The 22,915-nt window shown below is 38.7% G+C and overlaps 1 protein-coding gene across 1 annotated transcript; it reads right to left on the bottom strand.

Annotated features, from left to right (window-relative positions):
• Positions 1-9,431: 9,431 nt before the first annotated feature.
• LOC311093040 (sterile alpha motif domain-containing protein 3-like) lies at positions 9,432-16,451 on the bottom strand (the record flags this gene model as incomplete). The annotated part of the gene is made up of 9 exons (XM_084130116.1): positions 15,682-16,451; positions 14,325-14,534; positions 12,883-12,949; positions 12,535-12,693; positions 12,269-12,356; positions 11,488-11,652; positions 10,097-10,303; positions 9,714-9,876; positions 9,432-9,556 (listed from the first exon to the last, which is right to left on the bottom strand). The coding sequence occupies exons 1-9, from the start codon at positions 15,890-15,892 to the stop codon at positions 9,432-9,434; spliced, it is 1,395 nt and encodes a 464-aa protein (XP_083986242.1). The 5' UTR covers positions 15,893-16,451.
• Between the last annotated feature and the right edge of the window lie 6,464 nt (positions 16,452-22,915).

Below are 22,915 nucleotides of genomic sequence, written 5' to 3'. Positions count from 1 at the left end.
TGAATAACAAATGCAGTGTGTCACTATCCATAACATTATATCTGCAGACATATAGTACCATAATGCAAATTCTATATTTGAAATATATATATATATATATATATACATACATAAATATATATATACAGTCCATGCACCTGCCTGGTCTCCTCACATATAGGCTAACATTACCTTTCAGATTCAACATTTTGCCCACTTGAAACTCTCACTCAGATGTGAATTGCAAAAGAATTAACACACCCACTGCACATTTGACAGTCCACGTACACATACGATTAAATCATCTCTGCTGGTAGTCTCAAAGTCCAATAAAACTGTCTATGTGGCTGTGGGACAGAAATACAAAATATTTGGTCATGATGATTCTGTTGACTCTGCATAATAACATGACCTCTGAGATGGACGTGCGCTCTGGCCACATTGGTGAGGGACGCATCATGTTTTAGAGACATTTTATATATATATTAACACTAAATTAAAATGCCTATGATGCATGCAGTGCAACTAACATTAAAAAATGTATTCAGCAATTTACTTCTTCTCATTATTAGGATACAACTATTTAAAACTTTCTTTTTAAGCCGTTGACGATTTTAACCCACTGGTGTGCTCTTACACCGCTCAAACATTATGAAAACCATTGGGTTTGAAATGTGATATCTAAACACGCGCACACACACACACACACACATAGATAGACAGACAGATAGACATATTTATATATGTGTGTGTGTGTGTGTGTGTGTGTGTATTTTTTTATTTTTTTTTCAACAAACACAAGAACAAAATAAACAAAATAAATAGTGATGGATGGCATTTAGTGTAAATAAAAAGCCTTCCAGTACACCTACCCCTACCTGCTAAACATTATATTTCCTATTAAATACCTGTTAGGCACTTTATTTCTGCATTTATAATATTTTCTTAATTTTATTTAAAACAAATGCCTATTCAACCTGATATGCGATGGGAAAGGGAGAGGAATGAGTTCGGAAAAAGGTGGATTCGAACTTGGGTCAACCAATTCAAAAGCTATCGTGACCCACCTTACTCTTCATGCCGCTGATTCTATGCCAACACGGCTCAATATGAGGATGACCTATTCCTTGACAAACAACAGAATGTCACAGTTACATGTCATGTGGGGTCATAAGGGACGTTTCTCTCGCTGTTTTAGGAACAGCTACATTGCACCCCTATTGGGATTCATGACGCTCAGTGTGAGCATTACTCAGTGTCCCACTGACAGCTTCCTGTCTATTTTAACTCTGCAGTGTTCAGACATGCCATTGACATTCATAACACCTCTTTGCGTCCATCATGAATTTTCCATCCTGACCCTGTGAGTGTTTAAAGAGGTCAGGGACAGGACCAGATACTGACTTGCATGCAAATTTGTTGTTATTTTCACACCGGGCCCTTGGGTATACCATTAACAAACTGTTGGGGAGAGAGGAACAAGAGAGCACAATACAGCTTCATCATAACTGTGATATTTATACTGAGTCACTATATTGTGAACTAATATCCTCCCAAACTGGATTCCTCTCATTTCTCGGCAGCCTTACCCAAACTTTCTATGTAACACACTTTTATTCAAGCCACCTCCACCTTTTAGCACAAATGCCCATTTTAATGTTTACACATTACTGTACGTTTTATTTCACCCTTTTTGTGCCATGCTGTCAACGATAATCAACATTATAGAATACATAATGTGTTAAAGACTGTGTGGAAGTATAACCTATAACCTGTGTCTGTTTCTGACTTATTGTAAATGATTCATCAGTGCATGTTACTCAAAGTGATTTTTATAAGGTATTGGATAATATAAGTCAGACATCTGTTTCAAAATAATGTCTGGTGAATTCACGATGAAGTCAAGAGTCGAGAGTCTGGATTGCGTAATCAGATTCCAAAAATGATATGCTAATTAGATTATATTACATTTTAAAATACACATAATCAGACTACTGTTACATTTTTACTGATTACATGATCACTTAATATTCACAAAATGGAAGTAAAATATTTATAATTTATTGATTCTCACAAATTCTTATTTTCCGTCTTTTAAATTGACGTTCAATGCACTTAATAAAAAAAAATAAAAAAAAGTTATTTCTCTCTTTGTGTTGTTATTTCATTATTGTACAATATTATCCTATTAAATCTATGTGATAAACTAGTTAAGGCTAAAAGTAAGGTCAAAAGTAATCTAAAGGTCATCAAAAAGTAGTCCGATATTATTACCTAAAATGTGTAATGTAATGGATTACAATTTGCAAGTTACCTACCCAGGCTCAGCACTATATATATATATATATATATATATATAGAACATGAACTAGAAACTAGTTGTACTGATATATGAGCCCACTGACAAATCAGAGCAGAATGAGAATGATTCGCATTGAATGAGATTTGTCTGCCATCTTGTGGTCGTACGACGCTCACTGTAATATGGAAAAGATAACTTTCTGTTCCATCTAGATTTGTGGTAAGTTAACAAGGACATATTTTATAAAAGTATACTGCTATAAATGGGGTTTAGCAATGCAGTTTTCCAGATATCGATTATTAGGCTATACTGAAATTACTGCAATTGACTTAACAAGGCTTCACTAAGATTGTAAGACAATTTTTTTGATTCATCTTTAAAATAAACTAGATTTTTAACAGAATTCCATATAATTATTTCTATATTATCAATTCATTAAAATGGAAAGAATGATAAAGTACTAGTGCTAACTAATAACAATAGCCTAATACGCTACTGTAGCCTACTAACATAGGCTACTTTTAAAACTATTATTATTAATAATTATCTACACTTGTTTTTGTGTATCTGTGCAGAAAATCTGAACATAAAATAGAATATTTATTGCACCATGACACTTAATCACTCCTCGATCCACTCTGTGCTGAAATGTACAGTAGGCTACAAACATCATTTACAGTTTGCAACTCATAGTTTGATTACTCAGGTCCTTTTTGGAATTTTAGATTTAGCCTAAATTCAAACAATAATGAACTTCAAAACAGCAGAGGTCAAGAAGATTGCAAACTTTAAAGGAATTCACCTTGTCTAGATCATTTGTTTAACGATGTTGTTGCTGGAATCTCTTGAAGAACTTTGTGGTAAACGCGCCATTTATATTAGTTCACAATTTGTATTAATAGTAGAGGTTCAACCAACCTCAATATTACTTAGCCTATAAATAGCTACTCAAGATCATATTTTAAAGATCATTCTCCTTAATATTTATAGGCTAGGGCTAGGCTAAGTCACGAACAACAAATGTCTGTTGATTTTGTGTTGTTTCGTCATACACTCTCAGAAATAAAGGTACAGAAAAGACAAAAAAAGGTACAAATGCTCGTCGCTGGGGCAGTACCACCAAGGGGAACAAACTTGTACCATATTAATGGGTACAAAGAAGTACCCCTACAGTTTGTGCCTTTTAGGTACAAATATGTACCTTCTAGGGTACAAATGGCTCGTCGCTGAGGTGGTACCCCCGAGGTACAGCAATGGTACCCTTACCATAGGTACAGAGTTGTACCCTTTTATACTGTACCTTTTGAGAGACAATTTGGTACCTTAGCAATACATTTGTACCTTAATCCACTGGTACAAAAAGGTACCCAATTAGATGGTACCAATTTGTTCTCGTTAGGGGTACCACCCCAGCGACGATGCCATTGTACCTATAAAGTGGCAAAAATGTCCTTGATAAATAGAAAAGAATGAGAGCAAAAGAAAGCAATGTTTTGTTTTCCCACAATCAATGATTTAAAAGAAGTTAAACTGTAAAAATTTAAATACTGGAAAGAGAATAACGACCGCACACAACAATCTTCGTTTGCAATAAACTTTAATAAACAAAGTTTTTCACTTAAGCAACTTTAATTGAGAATCACTTTATGAATGCATTAATTACTGCAGAATCACTTTATGAACGCATTACTTACTGCAGTGCAAGAACATAACATAACATAACATAACATAACATAACATAACATAACATAACGCTTTAAACTACTATGAGCTACTGTGAGTGTTCATTGTATGCTTAACGGATTATTTCTCCCCAAAATGAAAATTTCCTAATAATTTTCTCACCCCAATGCCATCCAAGATATCCAGCTGTGATCTCGTACAGCCCGTTTAAACACTTCAAAGACTCTTGAAACTGCATTGATTTGGACTTAAAAACGATGGTAACCAATGAAGTCAATTGGTAGAAAAAAAATCCAGAAATGTTTTCCTCAAAAAACAAAATTTCTCTCCCACTGAGGAAAGAAAGACATGGATATCTTGGATGGCATTGGGGTGAGTAAATTACACTGCTCAAAAAATATAGGGAACACTTAAACAAAATGTAACTCCAAGTCAATCACACTTCTGTGGAATCAAACTGTCCACTTAGGAAGCAACACTGATTGACAATCAATTTCACATGCTGTTGGGCAAATGGAATAGACAACAGGTGGAAATTATAGGCAATTAGCAAGACACCCAATAAAGGAGTGGTTCTGCAGGTGGTGACCACAGACCACTTCTCAGCTCCTGTGCTTCCTGGCTGATGTTTTGGTCACTCTTGAATGCTGGCGGTGCTTTCACTCTAGTGGTAGCATGAGACGGAGTCTACAACCCACGCGAGTGGCTCAGGTAGTGCAGCTCATCCACGACGGCACATCAATGCAAGCTGTGGCAAGAAGGTTTGCTGTGTCTGTCAGCGTAGTGTCCAGAGCATGGAGGCGCTACAAGGAGACAGGCCAGGACATCAGGAGACGTGGAGGAGGCCGTAGGAGTGCAACAACCCAGCAGCAGGACACGCTACCTCCGCCTTTGTGCAAGGAGGAGCACTGCCAGAGCCCTGCCAAATGACCTCCAGCAGGCCACATGTGCATGTGTCTGCTCAAACAGTCAGAAACCGACTCCATGAGGGTGGCACGAGGGCCCGACGTCCACATGTGGGGGTTGTGCTTACAGCCCAGCACCGCGCAGGACGCTTGGCATTTGCCAGAGAACACCCAAGATTGGCAAATTCGTCACTGGCGCCCTGTGCTCTTCACAGATGAAAGCAGGTTCACACGGAGCACATGTGACAGAGTCTGGAGACGCCGTGGAGAACGTTCTGCTGCCTGCAACATCTGTGAAGAGCACAGGGCGCCAGTGGCGAATTGTGAAAAGCACTGTGAAAGCACCTGTGCTCTTCACAGATGTTGCAGGCAGCAGAACGTTCTCCACGGCGTCTCCAGACTCTGTCACGTCGGTCACATATGCGCCCTGTGATCTTCACAGATGAAAGCAGGTTCACACTGAGCACATGTGACAGTCTGGAAACGCCGTGGAGAACGTTCTGCTGCCTGCAACATCTGTGAAGAGCACAGGTGCTTTCACAGTGCTATTCACAATTCGCCACTGGCGCCCTGTGCTCTTCACAGATGTTGCAGGCAGCAGAACGTTCTCCACGGCGTCTCCAGACTCTGTCACGTCGGTCACATATGCGCCCTGTGATCTTCACAGATGAAGAAGGTTCACACTGAGCATGTGAAAGAGTCTGGAGACGCCGTGGAGAACGTTCTGCTGCCTGCAACATCTGTGAAGAGCACAGGGCGCCAGTGGCGAATTGTGAAAAGCACTGTGAAAGCACCTGTGCTCTTCACAGATGTTGCAGGCAGTAGAACGTTCTCCACGGCGTCTCCAGACTGTCACATGTGCTCAGTGTGAACCTGCTTTCATCTGTGAAGAGCACAGGGCGCCAGTGACGAATTTGCCAATCTTGGGTGTTCTCTGGCAAATGCTAAACGTCCTGCGCGGTGCTGGGCTGTAAGCACAACCCCCACATGTGGACGTCGGGCCCTCGTACCACCCTCATGGAGTCGGTTTCTGACTGTTTGAGCAGACACATGCACATGTGGCCTGCTGGAGGTCATTTGGCAGGGCTCTGGCAGTGCTCCTCCTTGCACAAAGGCGGAGGTAGCGTGTCCTGCTGCTGGGTTGTTGCCCTCCTACGGCCTCCTCCACGTCTCCTGATGTCCTGGCCTGTCTCCTGGTAGCGCCTCCATGCTCTGGACACTACGCTGACAGACACAGCAAACCTTCTTGCCACAGCTTGCATTGATGTGCCGTCGTGGATGAGCTGCACTACCTGAGCCACTCGCGTGGGTTGTAGACTCCGTCTCATGCTACCACTAGAGTGAAAGCACCGCCAGCATTCAAGAGTGACCAAAACATCAGCCAGGAAGCACAGGAGCTGAGAAGTGGTCTGTGGTCACCACCTGCAGAACCACTCCTTTATTGGGTGTCTTGCTAATTGCCTATAATTTCCACCTGTTGTCTATTCCATTTGCCCAACAGCATGTGAAATTGATTGTCAATCAGTGTTGCTTCCTAAGTGGACAGTTTGATTCCACAGAAGTGTGATTGACTTGGAGTTACATTGTGGTTAAGTGTTCCCTATATTTTTTGAGCAGTGTATTAGGAAATTTTCATTTTGGGGTGAACTAATCCTTTAAAGAGAAAGACAACATCAAAAGATTAGTCAATTCATGAAAGTGCTAAAATATTTGTACAATAATTCTTACACACAGTATTTCATTGCCACAAAGATATCACCATCAACTGTATATATATCAAGGGCATTAAAATCTAGCTCTGCCCCAGGCTGTATCACAGTCCATTCCAGGTCAAATTTGACTGAATAAGCATAAAAGTGCTGGCTAAAATACTTTGGATATATCAGTTTTCCACAAAAAACCCATGTAGTGTCCACATTAAAAATGTATTTCATTTGGAAAAAAAGAGGAATTCTCTCACCATGCAACACATCCAAAACAAAAACATCTTGTGTGGCATACTTGACATTGTTAACGGTTACTTCTGAAACACGTTGAATAACTTTATCTTCACTAAAAGAAACATCAGTAAAATATTGCTCTAGAGCACACTGGAGAGTAAGTGGTAAAGAACAAAATGGAGTGCTAGTACTGCTTCTTGGTACCTTCTCAAAATCATCTAAGAAATTATTTGAAGAAAACTCCCAGCATTGTTTTAACTGGTGACGGTTGCTCAGAGTGGAAGCTATATTAATGAAATTACGACAATTACTTGCAATATTCTTAAAATATTGGTGTTTGCCTTCAAACCTCATGCACCAGAGAGAACGAAGAGGCCCAAACATTGAAATTAATCTAGAATAATGAATTAAATAATGGCACTTCGGTGTAATAACATTTCCAAATACAGCTTTCAACTCTGTCAAAAATTCTTGCACAAGTACATCTAAAAGAGGAAGGTTCTCTCTTCTCACCGTTGGAGCTAGAACAATATCTACAATTTCTCGGCACAACAGGTACACACGCCAATATTGACACTCAGGAGGTATACGATGTGCGATCAAAAAAGGAATAAGTCTAAAAAGGCACCATTTCTGAGATGCCGAGCCCACAATGCCTCCTTTTTGTATTAATCTTTCAGACAACTGTACTGGCTTATTCGCTCTATCATTTTGACCTATTGTCATTCTCTGCAGCTCTTCGTTCACCTCTTGTATGCTAATATGTTTCTCTTTATGAGCTTGGCACAGGACAAGTTTCAAAACTAAAGGTATGACACCCTCTAACATGTCATGCATTATGTCTGGAGGTAAGGACTTCGTAACATCAAAATAAGGAAGCACATTAAACGGACAACTACACTGTACCCCATATGTTACTCTACTGTCAGGATTTTGCTGGATACATTCCAGGTGATACCGGTGAACGTCAGATGTTCTTAAAACATAACTATCTTCCTGAAATTTCTCTTTTATATCTGTATATGTTCCCATACAATGTCTACAAACTCTTCCTGAGTTAAATGACATACTGTATCCTCCAATCATGTGAGCTGAAAGGTTATCACCTGAAATGGTAGCTAGGGCTGCATGGACATTCTGCTCAACCCCACCAACAGTGAGGGTGAACCCATCTGTTGAGAGCACTTTAAGATCATCTAGCAGTGGCTTTAGGATAACTTCTAAGCCACACTCCTTTAAATAGGAATAGCGCACCAGTAATGCTAAATGAATATGCTTCACTTGAGACCTGTACCTTCCATGTACATTACCTACAGTGTAGTAGAAGGCGCACAGTTTGTGTTTTGTTTTCTTTGATCCCAAAGGATTTACTACCTCAAATTCATCCTCATAAAAATGCAGTCGTAATGCATTTGGATATTCTCTAAAGAAAGGATGCTCTTTATAGTACAATCCATCACTAAAGTCAGTTAAGACCTGTTCATCTTCTATATTTACAGACACTATGTCATCCCATACATCCTCATGAGAACAATATTTTTTTAAAACATCAGAAATGGGAACATAGGAGAAGCTACCTATTTTATGTCCTGTAGACCCTCTTAAAGTGTATTGAACTGGTTCAGTCAAGTCTAACATTGACTTACAGTATTCTTTCAATTTGAACTGAGAAGAGAACTCTTTTGATGCTTCCTCAAAAAAATCATTGGACTGTAAAACCTGCTGAAGTTCAGGACATCCTTTGACATCAAAACCATTTTCTTTAAGATGATAAGATAAAAATTCATCGTAATTCTCCTTAAAAAAACAAAATAAAAAGTTTACATCACTAAGAATTTCCTGCTGAACTGATTCTGGTAAATTGTTTTTTTCCCTGCATTTTAGGATGAAGCTACAAAGATTATTTTTAAAGTTATATAAAAGTGTATCCATACAAGGGGGGGTTTGGACATCTGCATCATCACACATAACATGCTCATGTTCATCTTCAGAAGCAGGGTTTTCACTAGCAGGCTCCTCACTAGCAGGTAAAATACAAGCTCTATGTTTTCTATAAACATGACATCTGAAAGATGGGTAACTAGAAAAAGTGGATTGGCAGTCATTGAGTCCACATGTGATCGAGAAGCCTGCCTCATGGGCATGAGTTAGTCCCACATGTTGGACCAACTTCATAAGAGTGAAAGTTTTTCTTTGGCACTTAGGGCACTGGTGTAAACGAGGGTGTAAACGAGGCATTTAGAAGAGGTGGTTTATAACTCTGGTTACAGTCGTCGGCAGAGGCCGGTCTCCCTTCACATTAATTTTCGCAATACATCGCTGGAGAAAGGTCAGAGTGTTCTTGTTTTTGGGTTGGTATTCAAGATTGAAAACAAAATATGAATAAAACGAGGAGATCATGGCTTCCTCTACCTTCATGCCTTCACACACCTCGACCCTGTCTACCTTCAGGGAACAGGAGCTTCGTCCCTCAAATGTGGACTTCCAGTCTTCTTGGGTCACCTGGACAATTGGGTATGGTGTGTTGTGTTCACCCTGAAGAATACAGCAAAGTAGACAGGGATGCAAACATATGTTTGGTAAAAGAAAAAGAGATAGTCGATCCGATCCGATCCTATCCTATCATTCCAAAAAAATACAAAACACTAGAGTGCTAGAGATCCATACCTCTCCCATCATAATGTGATGATCCACACACTCTTTAAAAATGATTGGCAGGAGGATTAGTGCCGCTCTGAAGTCCATTCCTAGAAGAGAATCATGAAAAATCGATACTTTATTCATCCTGAAGGAAATTTTAGGCATCCAGTAGCTTATACAAACACAAAATCTGATTATCATCTCAAAATGCACTTTGTCTACTGATTTGTGTGAGTACACTCATAATAAGCGTTTTGTAAGTACCTGGTAGATCCTCGGTAAGCGCTTCTTCTCTGGCCTCCAAGTACTGTTTGACTAGTGGAGATTTTCCTTGAGCCAGGGCAAGTACTTTGGGAACAATCTGGTTAAAGCCATCAGTGAAGCTAATGCTCGCTGTGGAGTGGATACGACCCACCTCCTCCAACAGCTGCAGAAAGACAAAGACAAGTAAGCACCTGACCATGAGGGAAAGGGGATTACAGAGTATTTTAACATGCTATGGGGGGGTTAAGAGAATGCGAAGTGGAGTATAATTCTAGACTATACTAGCTCTGTTTAAACAAACCATGTTTACAAAGTCAAGACTTATTTAAATGTTTTTATAAAGGTCTTGTTGTTCTAGGGTACATCTAATTTTTAACACTTACTCCTGAGGGTGTCTTTAAGAAGGGATATTTCTTCACAGTGTCCTCAACACTCATTCCTTCTGCAATCTCCTTTTGCCTCCATGCTAAAGTTCTCTGCATTAGGTCGCGTACAATCACAGTGTCTGGCTGCGCCTTGCTGTATTGTGTTTGCAGAATCTTAACATGACCAGCGATTGAAGATGCATCTTCCCCAAGAACATCAAGTTCCTATTGACCAAAATAGTAACAGAACAGAAAAATTAAAAAAAGGATCAGGCCAGGGGAGTGTGGGACAGAGACTGAGAGATTTGACTTCTGTATTCTAAGAGAGGGGGAAAAAAGAGAGGGGGAGAGGTGAGTGAAAGAAAGAGACAGGGAGGGGGAGGGGGTATGTTTAGCTGAGACTAGGGCTGTTGATATAACCGCAATATTGCAGTAACGCGCTACTGACAAGCCAACCGCAGAGGAATGCAAGTAATCGCAGCACACCGCAATATTCGCATTTTCTTTTTTCATAAGGCAATAATACCCTTCTTGTTTTGAACTTCGCTCACATATATTGAATGTTAAATAAGTTAATAATGATAACGAGACTTTTTTTATCATGGTGATTTGTACAGAGGCTTTGTGGATTTGCACTTAAGCCTAAATAGACCGACGAATGATCGACGGATTGCGTGCGATTACCTGCGTCTGTCTATGAGGTAAAGTCATATAGATTTGTGAAAAGGTTGCTGTGTCCAAGGAAAGCGAAATATGTTGAATATGTCCCTGGCATCAGTGACAGCGCTGGTCAGCATTCCACAGCGTGAGGAAGCCGCGGGAAACAAAAATCAGAAAGCCACACATTAAATCGCATCAGCTTCAGCGTTACCCATGCGACGCGGTAAGCTGAGCCTTGAAAAGTGGAGCTCAAAGTTAAAAATAAAGTAACACCTTGTTTCATCACTATCTTTAAATGAATCAGCGTTTTTGAACGTGTTCGTTGAACGAACGGTTATATGAATCAAAGACAGACTGTTCCCACTGTAACTGCGTGCTGAGTGACAGCCTTTCAATGCGCAGATAGACACTGTTTAGTTTCGGTTACATTACTGAAAATGTACTAGTTTTTGTGCATGCTGACCACATCATAACACTTATTTATATAGCAACAAATAAATATAAATAAAATAAATAAATAAATAAATAAATAAATAAATGGCACATCGCGCTATTGAGCCACTCAAAATTACCGCAAGGGAAATTCCTTCACCACGACAGCCCTAGCTGAGACAAGAAATTAGGTAAGGATACGACCTTACAGTTCGACCCTTACCACGGCTTGTGCACATGTGACTAATCAACTCCCCACCCCCTTTCCCTCCCTTGTTTGACAATCAAACAACAAAAATTATTTAAATCCAACTCACTGATCGTGGCTTGGTTCTCAGAGAGGTGTTTGCACTCTCAGCATCAGGTAGCTTGGACTTCGTTCCATGGGCAAACTTCTCTTTGATCAGTTTCACTTCATCATTTTGGACAAGCGGAGCACGTTCGGTCTTGAATTTGCGTTTCAGCAACATGTGCCAGGTATGCTTATTTCAACAACAAAAATAAATCCAAATTACTCAACAAAACCTCTCACTTTGGATGAACAAAGCTAGTCCCATGGAGTTACAATGGAAGCGTCCATACGCCAAAAGACCGTTTCAAAGTTTATATGTGCAATATGACCACTCACCTGCAGCAGGTCGCGGAATCAAGGCTCAAATGTGTGTCCATATACAGTAGCCTATAGCCTATATTCACCAGCTCCACTACTTCCAGAAAGTAAAACTGCATCTACCATTTCCTGTCCTATACTATTGGAATAAGTGACCAGGGCATACCTGATTAATCAATTGTACAACTGACTGGATATTAACTAATTAATTATCCCACCTCATTGGTGGAGGTCTGGAGGAAGCTTTGAGGTAAACATTTGTGCTTTTATTCAGAGACCTGCTGCAGGTGAGTGGTCACATTGCTCCTATAAACGGGGAAACGGTCGATTGGCATATGGACGCTTCCATTGTCACTCCAGAGACTTAATACACACATATTAGGATGAAGGATAGGACTACAACAAAGCTAGCTAGACAACAATGACTTTCAGAGTTCATTCACATGGTTTAATATTTATCATGGAGTAAATTAAGCAAAGCTACTTACATAGCCATTTCCCGTAACATCCTTCAGGAATGGGTATTTCCGGATTAATGCCTGGGCTACCTTGACATACTCTGCGTGAGTGGGATACCTAGAACAGAAACCAGTAAAAGTAAATGATTAGTGATAGATATAGCATCTGGATTGGATTGGTGAATGGACAAGTCCAGCAGAAACAGTGCCAACAAAAGACAGAATGAGCAGCAAGAGACAAAAAACAAGACACACAACACACACACGGGACAAAGAATACAGCCAGTAGTACTTACATAGTATACATGGCAACAGTCTCATGCAATACTCGTATTATTTTGTGCCTGTATTGTGGAACTCTCTGGACCTCCTCTTTGGCATCCAGCTTTGCTTGAAGCTCTTTAGGGAATGATGGGAGGACATAAACATCAGGCAGTCTCCCAAAGGACTGAGAACTAGTTTTACAAGAAAAAATAAAGACAATTTACGTCTGTTAGTTCGTTATAGTAAGTACTACGGTAGCCGAGAGGCCCTCACGGCCACTTTAAAGTACAATGATTTGTTTCGATTTCTTTAAAACAGGTAAGTATAAGAGCTTAATAAAAGAGAGTTGGTGTTGCAGTTGAATGAAACTCAACACTTACCTCGTAGCAGCATCAACATCTAGCACTTGAAATGTAATAGTGTGGATCTCCTCTGTGTCCATGTCCTCTGTAAGAATAAATAATTATATTGCCTTCATATAGCAGAGATACAATTAAATTAAATATCTATATTGTAATTATAAAATTACATTTAAAAAATATTAAATAACTCGTTTCATGAAATTAGATTTTGGTCATCCTAACCAGAATTGTTAAAGGTTAGCAAATGTTAACATGATTGATAATGTCAATGGCATGCAATTATTATTATTTTATTTTAAGGGGAAGGAATGGTCAAAAAGAAGAATTTTTTCAAATGAATTTAAAAAAACAATGAATTGTAAGTTCTGTCATATTTTTCAATTACTACTACTACTACTGTTTTAGTTTTTTTCCCCATGGTATCGATATTGAGGTATTTAGTCTGGTATCATATCGAAGTCACAATTTTGGTATTGTGACAACACTACTTCATAAATCACCTTTCCATTAGGGCTGGGCGATATATGGCCAAAAAAAATAAAAAATCAGTCGATATCGATAATTATCACGATAAAAGTCAAATCTTTATTTCTTTCAAGTTTAAGGCAGATTTTTGCTCCTAAGTGACAGTTGTAGAAACCAGAGCGTTAATTGTGGTTTTAAACTACTCTTTATTGTCAGAACATATCATATCATTTTTTTTTTTATGTAATACTGACTTTTCTGATTCTGAGTTTTATTAAACTTAACCATTGGTCATCCAGTATCATGCATTTAGATCATGACTACCACAGATGAAACCAGGCATAGCCTGTAGCACCTCACTATCATGGCAAAATGTAACATTATGGTTTCTATGGTATTTGTATGAAAAACAGTAGCCAGTAAATACATTAGCTTATATACCTATATACATTAAATAGCTTTATACATTAAATACTGTAATTATATTCCATTAGTCCTTTAATACATTGTCTACATTAATAATATAATACAATTCAATATGTATATCCCACTTTTCATGGTGCAGTTAATATTACTAGGCTAATGTTACAGTAAATCCATGGTAAATGATGGGAATTTGTAGACGGAAAATGACTATCGTTGCGCAGTGTTTCTCCTGTTTGTCAGCGCTGTTTCATCTGCCTTTACATTGTGTTCCTTTTCACTGGATTTCGTGACCGAGACCGATCAGAGTAAATGCATCGGCTCTACTGAGCTCACGCTGCCGTTTGGACATTGAGCCGAGCGGATAAATGGTCCGTGTGGCGCGCGGTTCAAATGAGTTTCGTTACGCTTTTGGAACGCAAAAACGTTATCGAACATTTATCGACCTCTTGATATCGTTTTATCGAGAAAAATTATATCACGATAATTATCGCTATCGTTTTATCGCCCAGCCCTACTTTCCATTAATAACATTGAAGTGCTGTGTGTGTGTGTGTGTGGGGGGGGGCTACCTGTGCTGTGAGTAGCCGTTACGGGACAGTCTCTACCCATGTTGGGTTGTGTGTTCCTTTGAGTGGGACAGGCCTCTCTGTGTCCAGGCTCTTGCATCTTTCGTACTATTTGAAGGAACTTGGCCTGCTTTTTGAACGAGCCTTTAAATAGATGGTCCAGCATTGAGTCAGTTAAGCCCAGGTGTACCGTCTCTCCATCCACTTCATTTTCTATTAAGTAAAAAGTAAATTTTCTATTAATAAATAGCACATTGGAATTTGATCATTACTCATGCATTATGGGTATATACACAGTAACTGGTTGTCCACATTTCAGAAATTCCCACAGATTTCATTTGTTCCGTAGAGCAGTGTTTCTCAAATATTGGTACGTGTACCCCTAGGGATACTTTGGAGTACGTGAATTTTTTTGCAAAAATACTAATTTAAAAATACATCATGCATAATTCCTACAATAATTATACTATATTAATGAATGAATGAATTAAGTGAATTTTGTTTGTTTAAAAAGGCTGTTTGTATTCTTCCTCTTTAAAAAAAGTTCTACCAAAAATGTTTTGCACTGGTTAGGGGATACTTGGCTTAAAAAAGCAATTCAAAGGGGGTAAGTTACAATGTTGAAAAACGTTTAAGAAACACTGCTATAGAGAAGACCCGGGAATAGGCTAGTTGCGCGTGGCCGCCATTTTGGATTTCGGATCAGCGAGTGTGTCGCATTACGCCGGTGCATTTAATTGCCACTCGCTCGTGTGATAGTAATATGGATCTTAGAAGTATTTTAAGTGATAATTGATTCTATAAACAACTATAAAAGATACATTTCGGCTTTATCCGGCTACCTGCACCGGGCGTAACGCGAAACTGGAAGTGTCTAACCGCACACTCGCTGATCCGATGTCCAAAATGGCGGCCACATGCAACTAGTCTATTCTAACGTGCACAACATAGCCGCCATCTTCTAACGTTAAACTGAGTTCCACGTGCACAAATGGAATCGAACATCATCCAACATCTTCAACATATAAATATACAATACCCGTACACTAAACACTTACATAATTGATTATCTACATAGCTGCAGCACTATTTGGACATCAACTTAACTTTAACTCAACTTTTCTGTATGAGGAACTCGAGCTAACGAGCCAACTCTAAGCTGGCAAACGTTAGCTAGGTCAGCTAATATTATGCTTTTTTCTTTACAATCTTTACAACTAGCTAACGAACGTTAGTGGTAACTTACAAATAAGTCCCGATATAAATGTTAGTTCGATCTAACTGTAGCTAACGTGCAGCCAACTTTAATCAGCAAGTGTCACTTAAATGTAACTTTACGTTAGCTAACGACAGTACTCACCTCTGAATTTCTGCACTTCAATCTCTGTCATAGTTAAACCATCTTCTTTTAATGTTTGGATCAGCTCATCTGATGATAAAGTTGGCAAGGCCATTGTTGAGCTGCAAAGGGTCCTGCAGGCTCCAGCGACTGACAGTGAGTGAAAGAAAGAGGCGTCAAGTGACCGCTGACGTAGAACGCGAATAACGGCGCGAAAAAAACAGCCAGTCATAATATTAGACAGACCAACAACAGGACAATTTTAACAATTTTCGCCATCTTATTCATCACTAAATTCACTTATGAGAACGTTTTAGGCGAGAAAAGAACTGTTTAGATTTCGAATATAGGCAGTCTTGTGAAAATTGATGCCAAATTGACAATTTGCTTAAAAGTTTTCGGAGTTGAGAAGCTCAATGTGAGGTGACAGCCAGCAGGCGCCTGCCCCAGCCGCTAGCTCGTCGCTCGGCCAGTCCTGCTCAGAGACCCCGCTGTGAGCTGGAGGTCTCGCAGACCGGTCTCGTCAATAAAAGGCTTTTATTTCGCCGCTGAAGATTAGTTTGTTTACATGCTGCTCTTGTAAACACTCAAATTCCATTCATGCCATTGACATCCAAGTTCACCCTACATACTCATGACGTCACATACATACTCACTATCAGTGAAACAGCATGAAATAAACTTATCACAGAATTAATGAATAAAGGAAAACATAAAACATGCAGAATAACACTATACTCGGTACTTTATCTCCACATTTTTATCTCTGCATAACTCGCGGCGCGCGCGCGCTAATCACACCAGGTTTGCTAACAATGTTCGCAGCACAGATCGTTAACACTATAGTTTACAGACTCAACAGTCTCATATACATAAGAAATAATACAATTAACAGTGCTTCTTATGAAGATCTAAAACAATGATGGTGTACATTTTATACATTCGTTACCTGTAAAGGATGATATTAATTAATGATGCGACCATCAGCTTTGCTTTATCTTGAATGAAACGTATCGCGAGAAGAACTCCTTATGCACGCAAGCCGCGCCCACGCACACACAACCAAGCACACACATCTATCTTAACTATAATAATATATTATTGAATTAATTCGAACCAATAGTGCTTATTATAGAACCCACAATATATGCAACAATTATTTAAATGAAAACAATAATGATAATAATTATAAAAATCGAGTATAAATCTGTAAATAATCCCTTAGCAGAAACGAATGAAAATACTTACGAAACTTGATAGTGATAATAATTATGCACTTATCACAGAGGATTATTCAGCATACCACATTTACAAATTATGACAAAGGCTCTATCAGTCTTAGAAAAGGCACACATAAGTAGCTGCTACCCCAGAGGATTGTGTATCCTGTAACTTGAAAAGTACTTCTTAGTACCCCACATGAAGTGTACCCTTTGACTTGAATAAGGTACTTTTTTGTACCCTGCAGGATGTGTACCCAAAAGGTACTTCTAAGTACCCAATGGGAACACGATAGGACCTTTAATGGTACATTTGTGAATGTTGTACCTTAACTATTACTTTATATGACAATGAATGTACCTTTTCAAAGGGTACATATATGTACCTTTCACCATGCATATTTCATTGTGTACCCCTTTTCTTTGGAAAGGTACTTTTTGGTACTCAGCTGAATACATGTTTGTTCCTTTGCTGGCACATTTGTGAAATTTGTACCTTAAAGTACTTAATTGTACCCTCACTGTACCTTTATTTCTGAGAGTGTATGTTAGCCAACTGTGCGGTTCTCTTAAACAATGCATAGCTTACTATGTTTAGCTTTTGTGTGACAACAAGGATTGAAACATGCCCAGCTAACAATAATATGTTCGAACGCAGTTTAAAAAATAAAAAATAAAAAAATAATTTAGTTATGCGAACATTAAGGAAACATTCGATTTTATCATTGTGCTTTATCAAGTTATTTTTGAATGCTAAACATCTAAAACAAAAAAAGGTTCCATGAATCAAATAGGCTATAGCTACTAAATAACCTTTTTTTTGGGCTAACATTTTGAGGACATTTTTAAAGACCAAGGTAATTCTTAACGAACGTTATATTAACGTTACTGGAAGAATGTTGGCTTATAACTTTGATAACCTTGCGCGTGCGTTCCAGTTCTGAGAACGTTGTTAGCTGGGTAAATCCGTACCATAGTTATTATTTACCTATATCACCAGCAGGAGTACGGTGTACATTTTAGGACATCCTCAGACCTCAGACATAGGAAGACAAGGCATCATGCCTCAGACTAAAAGGCTTCAGTCATTGGACAAAACGGCATCGTGCCTCAGACTGAAAAGCTTCAGGTCTCAGGAAAAACAATGTCAGGTGTCAGGTCTCGTACAATTAGGCATCAGACGAAACAGCCTCAGACAAAAAGGCATCAGACATAAAGGCATCGGACGAAACGGACTCGGACTAAAAGGCATCAGACGAAACAGACTCAGACTAAAAGGCATCAGACATAAAGGCATCGGACGAAACGGACTCAGACTAAAAGGCATCAGACATAAAGGCATCGGACGAAACGGACTCAGACTAAAAGGCATCAGACATAAAGGCATCGGACGAAACGGACTCAGACTAAAAGGCATCAGACATAAAGGCATCGGACGAAACGGACTCAGATGGAGTTTGGAGGTTCGCATTGCCCCGCCCCATGTGACATCACATGTACGCGATTCATAACTCGAAAGAACGCTTTAACTCCACGATAGTTTGCCAACATACAAGCTAGCTATAGTTGAAATATGGCATCTAAGTTTTTAAATGTGCAAATAGAACTTGCGAAATTAGTGTACTTAATTAGTGTAACATTCCATTAAAGCACACACACACACACACACACACACACACACACACACACACACACACACACATATATATATATATATATATATATATATATATATATATATATATATATATGCTTTAATTAAATGTTACACTGTTTTAACATTTAATTAAAGCATATAATATATACATAGCATATATACAGTACAGGCCAAAATTTTGGAAACGTATACAATTTTATTTATTTTTTTTAACAAAAAAAGTTTTTAACCCTATACAAATATGGAATACATGCTAGGACAGAGAGAATGCTTTTGAAAGAAGTTTCTTCTGCGCATCAAGCCTGCATTTATTTGATCAAAAATACAGAAAAAAAGTTTAATATTGTGATATATTATTACAATTTAAAATAATTGGTTTTCAATTTATTATACTTTAAATTATCATTTATTTCTGTGATGCAAAGCTGAATTTTCAAGATCATTACTCCAGTCTATCACATGATCCTTTAGAAATCATTCTAATATGATGATTCATTATCAAAGTTGGAAACAGTTCTGCTGCTTAATATTTTTTCATAACCTGTGATACTTTTTTAGGATACTTTGATGAATAAAACATAAAATAAAAATAAAAAAAAGAAGCAAATGTTTTAAAAATATAAATCTTTTGTAACAACAATATACACTGGTCAGTAATTTGGGGTCAGTAATTTTTTTCTTTCTTTTTTTGAAATAAATCAATACTTTTATTCAGCAAGGATGTGTTAAATTGATAAGAAGTGATAGTAAAGAAGCAGGGGCGGATCTACCGGGGTGGCATATGGTGGCAAATGCCACCCTAAAAGAAAGCCTTGCCACCCCTGCTGCCACCCCAGTTGGCAGCAACGAATTAAAAGTTATGGCCAATTTAACTGTGATTAAATTCAGTATATATACGTCTGTCATATGTTGCCACCCCTCAAAAATTCCTGCACCCCTCTCGCCACACCATAAATATTTTCCTAGATCCGCCCCTTTAAAGAAGATTTATATTATTAGAAAATATTTTTTTATTTTGAATAAATGCAGTTCTTTTTAACCTTTTATTTATCAAATATATTAGGCAGCAGAACTGTTTCCAACACTCATAATAAATCAGAATATTAGAATGATTTCTAAAGGATCATGTGATAGACTGGATGTCACATGTGATACTGAAGACTGGAGTAATGATGCTGAAAATTCAGCTTTGCATCACAGAAATAAATGATAATTTAAAGTATAACCAAATATTTTAAATTGTAATAATATATCACAATATTTCATTTTGATCAAATAAATTCAGGCTTGATGAGCAGAAGAAACAAAAAAAAAGAACGCTTTACTTCACGATAGTTTGCCAACATACAAGCTAGTTGAGATGTCACATGGGGCGGGGCAATGCGAACCTCCAAACTCCATCTGAGTCCGTTTCGTCTGATGCCTTTTAGTCTGAGTCCGTTTCGTCTTATGCCTTTATGTCTGATGCCTTTTAGTCTGAGTCCGTTTCGTCTGATGCCTTTTAGTCTGAGTCCGTTTCGTCTGATGCCTTTATGTCTGATGCCTTTTAGTCCGAGTCCGTTTCGTCCGATGCCTTTATGTCTGATGCCTTTTAGTCCGAGTCCGTTTCGTCCGATGCCTTTATGTCTGATGCCTTTTTGTCTGAGGCTGTTTCGTCTGATGCCTAATTGTACGAGACCTGACACCTGACATTGTTTTTCCTGAGACCTGAAGCTTTTCAGTCTGAGGCACGATGCCGTTTTGTCCAATGACTGAAGCCTTTTAGTCTGAGGCATGATGCCTTGTCTTCCTATGTCTGAGGTCTGAGGATGTCCTAAAATGTACACCGTACAGGTGGCGTAATTGGACCACATAGTTTTCTTTTCTCATCTGAATACACCGCAGTAAGTGTGCCATGCACTTTAGTCGGTAATATTAGTAATATTGTGATAACGTGATACTCGTGTGTTCAGCTTGACAAACTAGAAAATCTCTAATACAATGGTAACCAACTGAGGCTATCTGGTTACTTCTAGTCTAGGCTCATGTTGGAGCTGTTTGCAAACATCATGCCTGTTACCTGTGACTTTAAACACCTCCAATATCACCTGAGACATTAACAGTATCTAGTTGTGATAAATGTCATAAGAATAATGCAACAATGCAAACACTTGACATGCATCATCTTGAATTGTTCAAGAGACAGAAAAACACAGTCACAAGCCACCCACTCCAGACCCATCACACATTTCAGTGCTTGAGAAATCAGTGTTTAGCAGCACAGATGGATCTTACACAACACATCCAGGAAATCAACTTTCAAAAGATTTCAGTCAAAAACTGCTCTTGACTCTGATTGGTCAATTGCAGCAATCTGCCATCAAGTCATTTTGTGACCATTGAACTAAACTGAATTGATTCAACATTGAACTGATTACTATTTTCTTAGAGAGCTGCGTTTAGCTGAATTGAACTCATTTCATAACCAAGGAACTTTATACCATTAAATGATTTTACTATTACCCTGAAGCTGCTTTGAATAATACATTTGTATAAAGTTAAATAAGGGTGACTTGACCACTGGCAACTGATTTTTAGTTAAAACTATTGTGCTAGATAAGCGAAATTGCCGCTATATATCTTAACCAAAATGATTGAGAATTGAGAACTGGAATGTTACATCAATGTTTAATCAGTTTTGGCCACATGATCATGCCAGACCCCACACAGAGTAAGAGTTTAGGCTGCTTGTAAGGAACACCTTAGGGGTTGAGGCAGAAGAAGCAGTTCTTTGATGAAAGCCGATAGACAGATGAGCAAGTCCAGCTGTCCAGACCCTCTCGGCATCAGCTTACCGCAGCCTAAGTGCCTCCCAAAGAGATCCCAGAGCAAATGGACCCCCGGCCCCACTACCCTTTACAATATGATATGGCATATATATATCAGCCCTCTTTTCATGCAGCCACACACTTACGCATAGTCACACATGCACACATACATCTTAGAACAGACTGTTCTTGCTCCATGGAGTATCATTTTATTTTACTGCTTTTATGTCAGAATTGCAGGGCAGTAAAAACACATGCCCTGATTGCCCTCCCCTCAGACACTCGAAGTAACGCATGCATGCTGAAACAGCTGATTCTCTCTCCTCCTCAGGGGGCCTCTGCCTGGTGCCAGACCCAACGGCTGAATGTTGTACTGTTATTCTGTAGTGCTTAAATGCCTCAGCTGTCAAAAAAAATTCAACTAGACTGCCAAACATCCCAGGCCTTACACAAACTTCAGGGGGTATTTTGGTAGCGTTTCTTCTGCTTTGTGACTTATACTGACTTAACTGAACTCTCTTTCCACAGAAAGATCTCATTCATTCATTTATTTATTCATTCATTCATTCATTCATTCACCCAGCCTAACAGTATGCTTAATACAAACCATACTACTCTACATATAATCACTATTGTTCCTCCTAGACTGCAATGGCATTAACTGAAAGCAATTGGACTTCAGCTTCTCAGATTTTTCTCCTTCTTTCAGTAAAACGTATTTTTCCACATGTTTCTTCGTTTCAGACAAGATCTCATCAGTATTTTTAATGGTTTACACTTTATTTTAAGGTGATGCTGTTACAGTTTAATTACACAAATTAGTAGTAATATTATTTAACTAGCCTATGTACTTACTATAAGGTTAAGGTTAGATTTTGGTTTACGGTTAGTTTTAGTTATGCTTAATTTACTGTTATTACTATAGTACGTACATAACTACATCACCTTAAAATAAAGTGTTACCTTAAAATGTACTCAGATTTGTCATACTCAACATCTCAATATTAATGATAGATTAATGATATTAGATAGATAGATAGATAGATAGATAGATAGATAGATAGATAGATAGATACTTGAAGTCATCACAATTGAGTGCTCTATACTAGGCCTCCTTACGCTTTTGAAAAAGTGTAGTAAAATTGTTGTGCATCCCTTGTTGTGTCTTCTGAAGAGCTATAAGAGCATAAACTATGAGCAGATGACCTGTCATTTGACACACAAGTATGAGTATAAGACCCATTACAGTTGTGGGAGGTGAGGTTGTGTAATTAGTTCTACTTAAATGGTTTTACAAGTGGACAGAAGGTCCTCTTCCCCACCTCACCCCCAGCCCTCTTCCTGTGCGGGATGAATAATGCTTTGATCAGCTAGAGAGGGATGGATCAGTGCATGTGTGAGTGATAGAGAGAGAAAGAGTGCAGGAAAAGGAGTATTTGTGTTTAAAGTCTGCAGATGTGTGTGTGAGGGTGGAAAGGGAGGATCAATCATGTTCATTGACAGTTCTTATCCAGGATGAAGGCTCACCCAGGGATTCCCCAGAGACTCATACAGTGGTCCATCATGCTGCT

The sequence above is a fragment of the Abramis brama genome (assembly GCF_963993115.1).
Source record: "Abramis brama genome assembly, chromosome: 12".
In the NCBI taxonomy this organism is placed as follows: domain Eukaryota; kingdom Metazoa; phylum Chordata; class Actinopteri; order Cypriniformes; family Leuciscidae; genus Abramis; species Abramis brama.
This window is presented reverse-complemented; position numbering and strand designations above follow the sequence as displayed.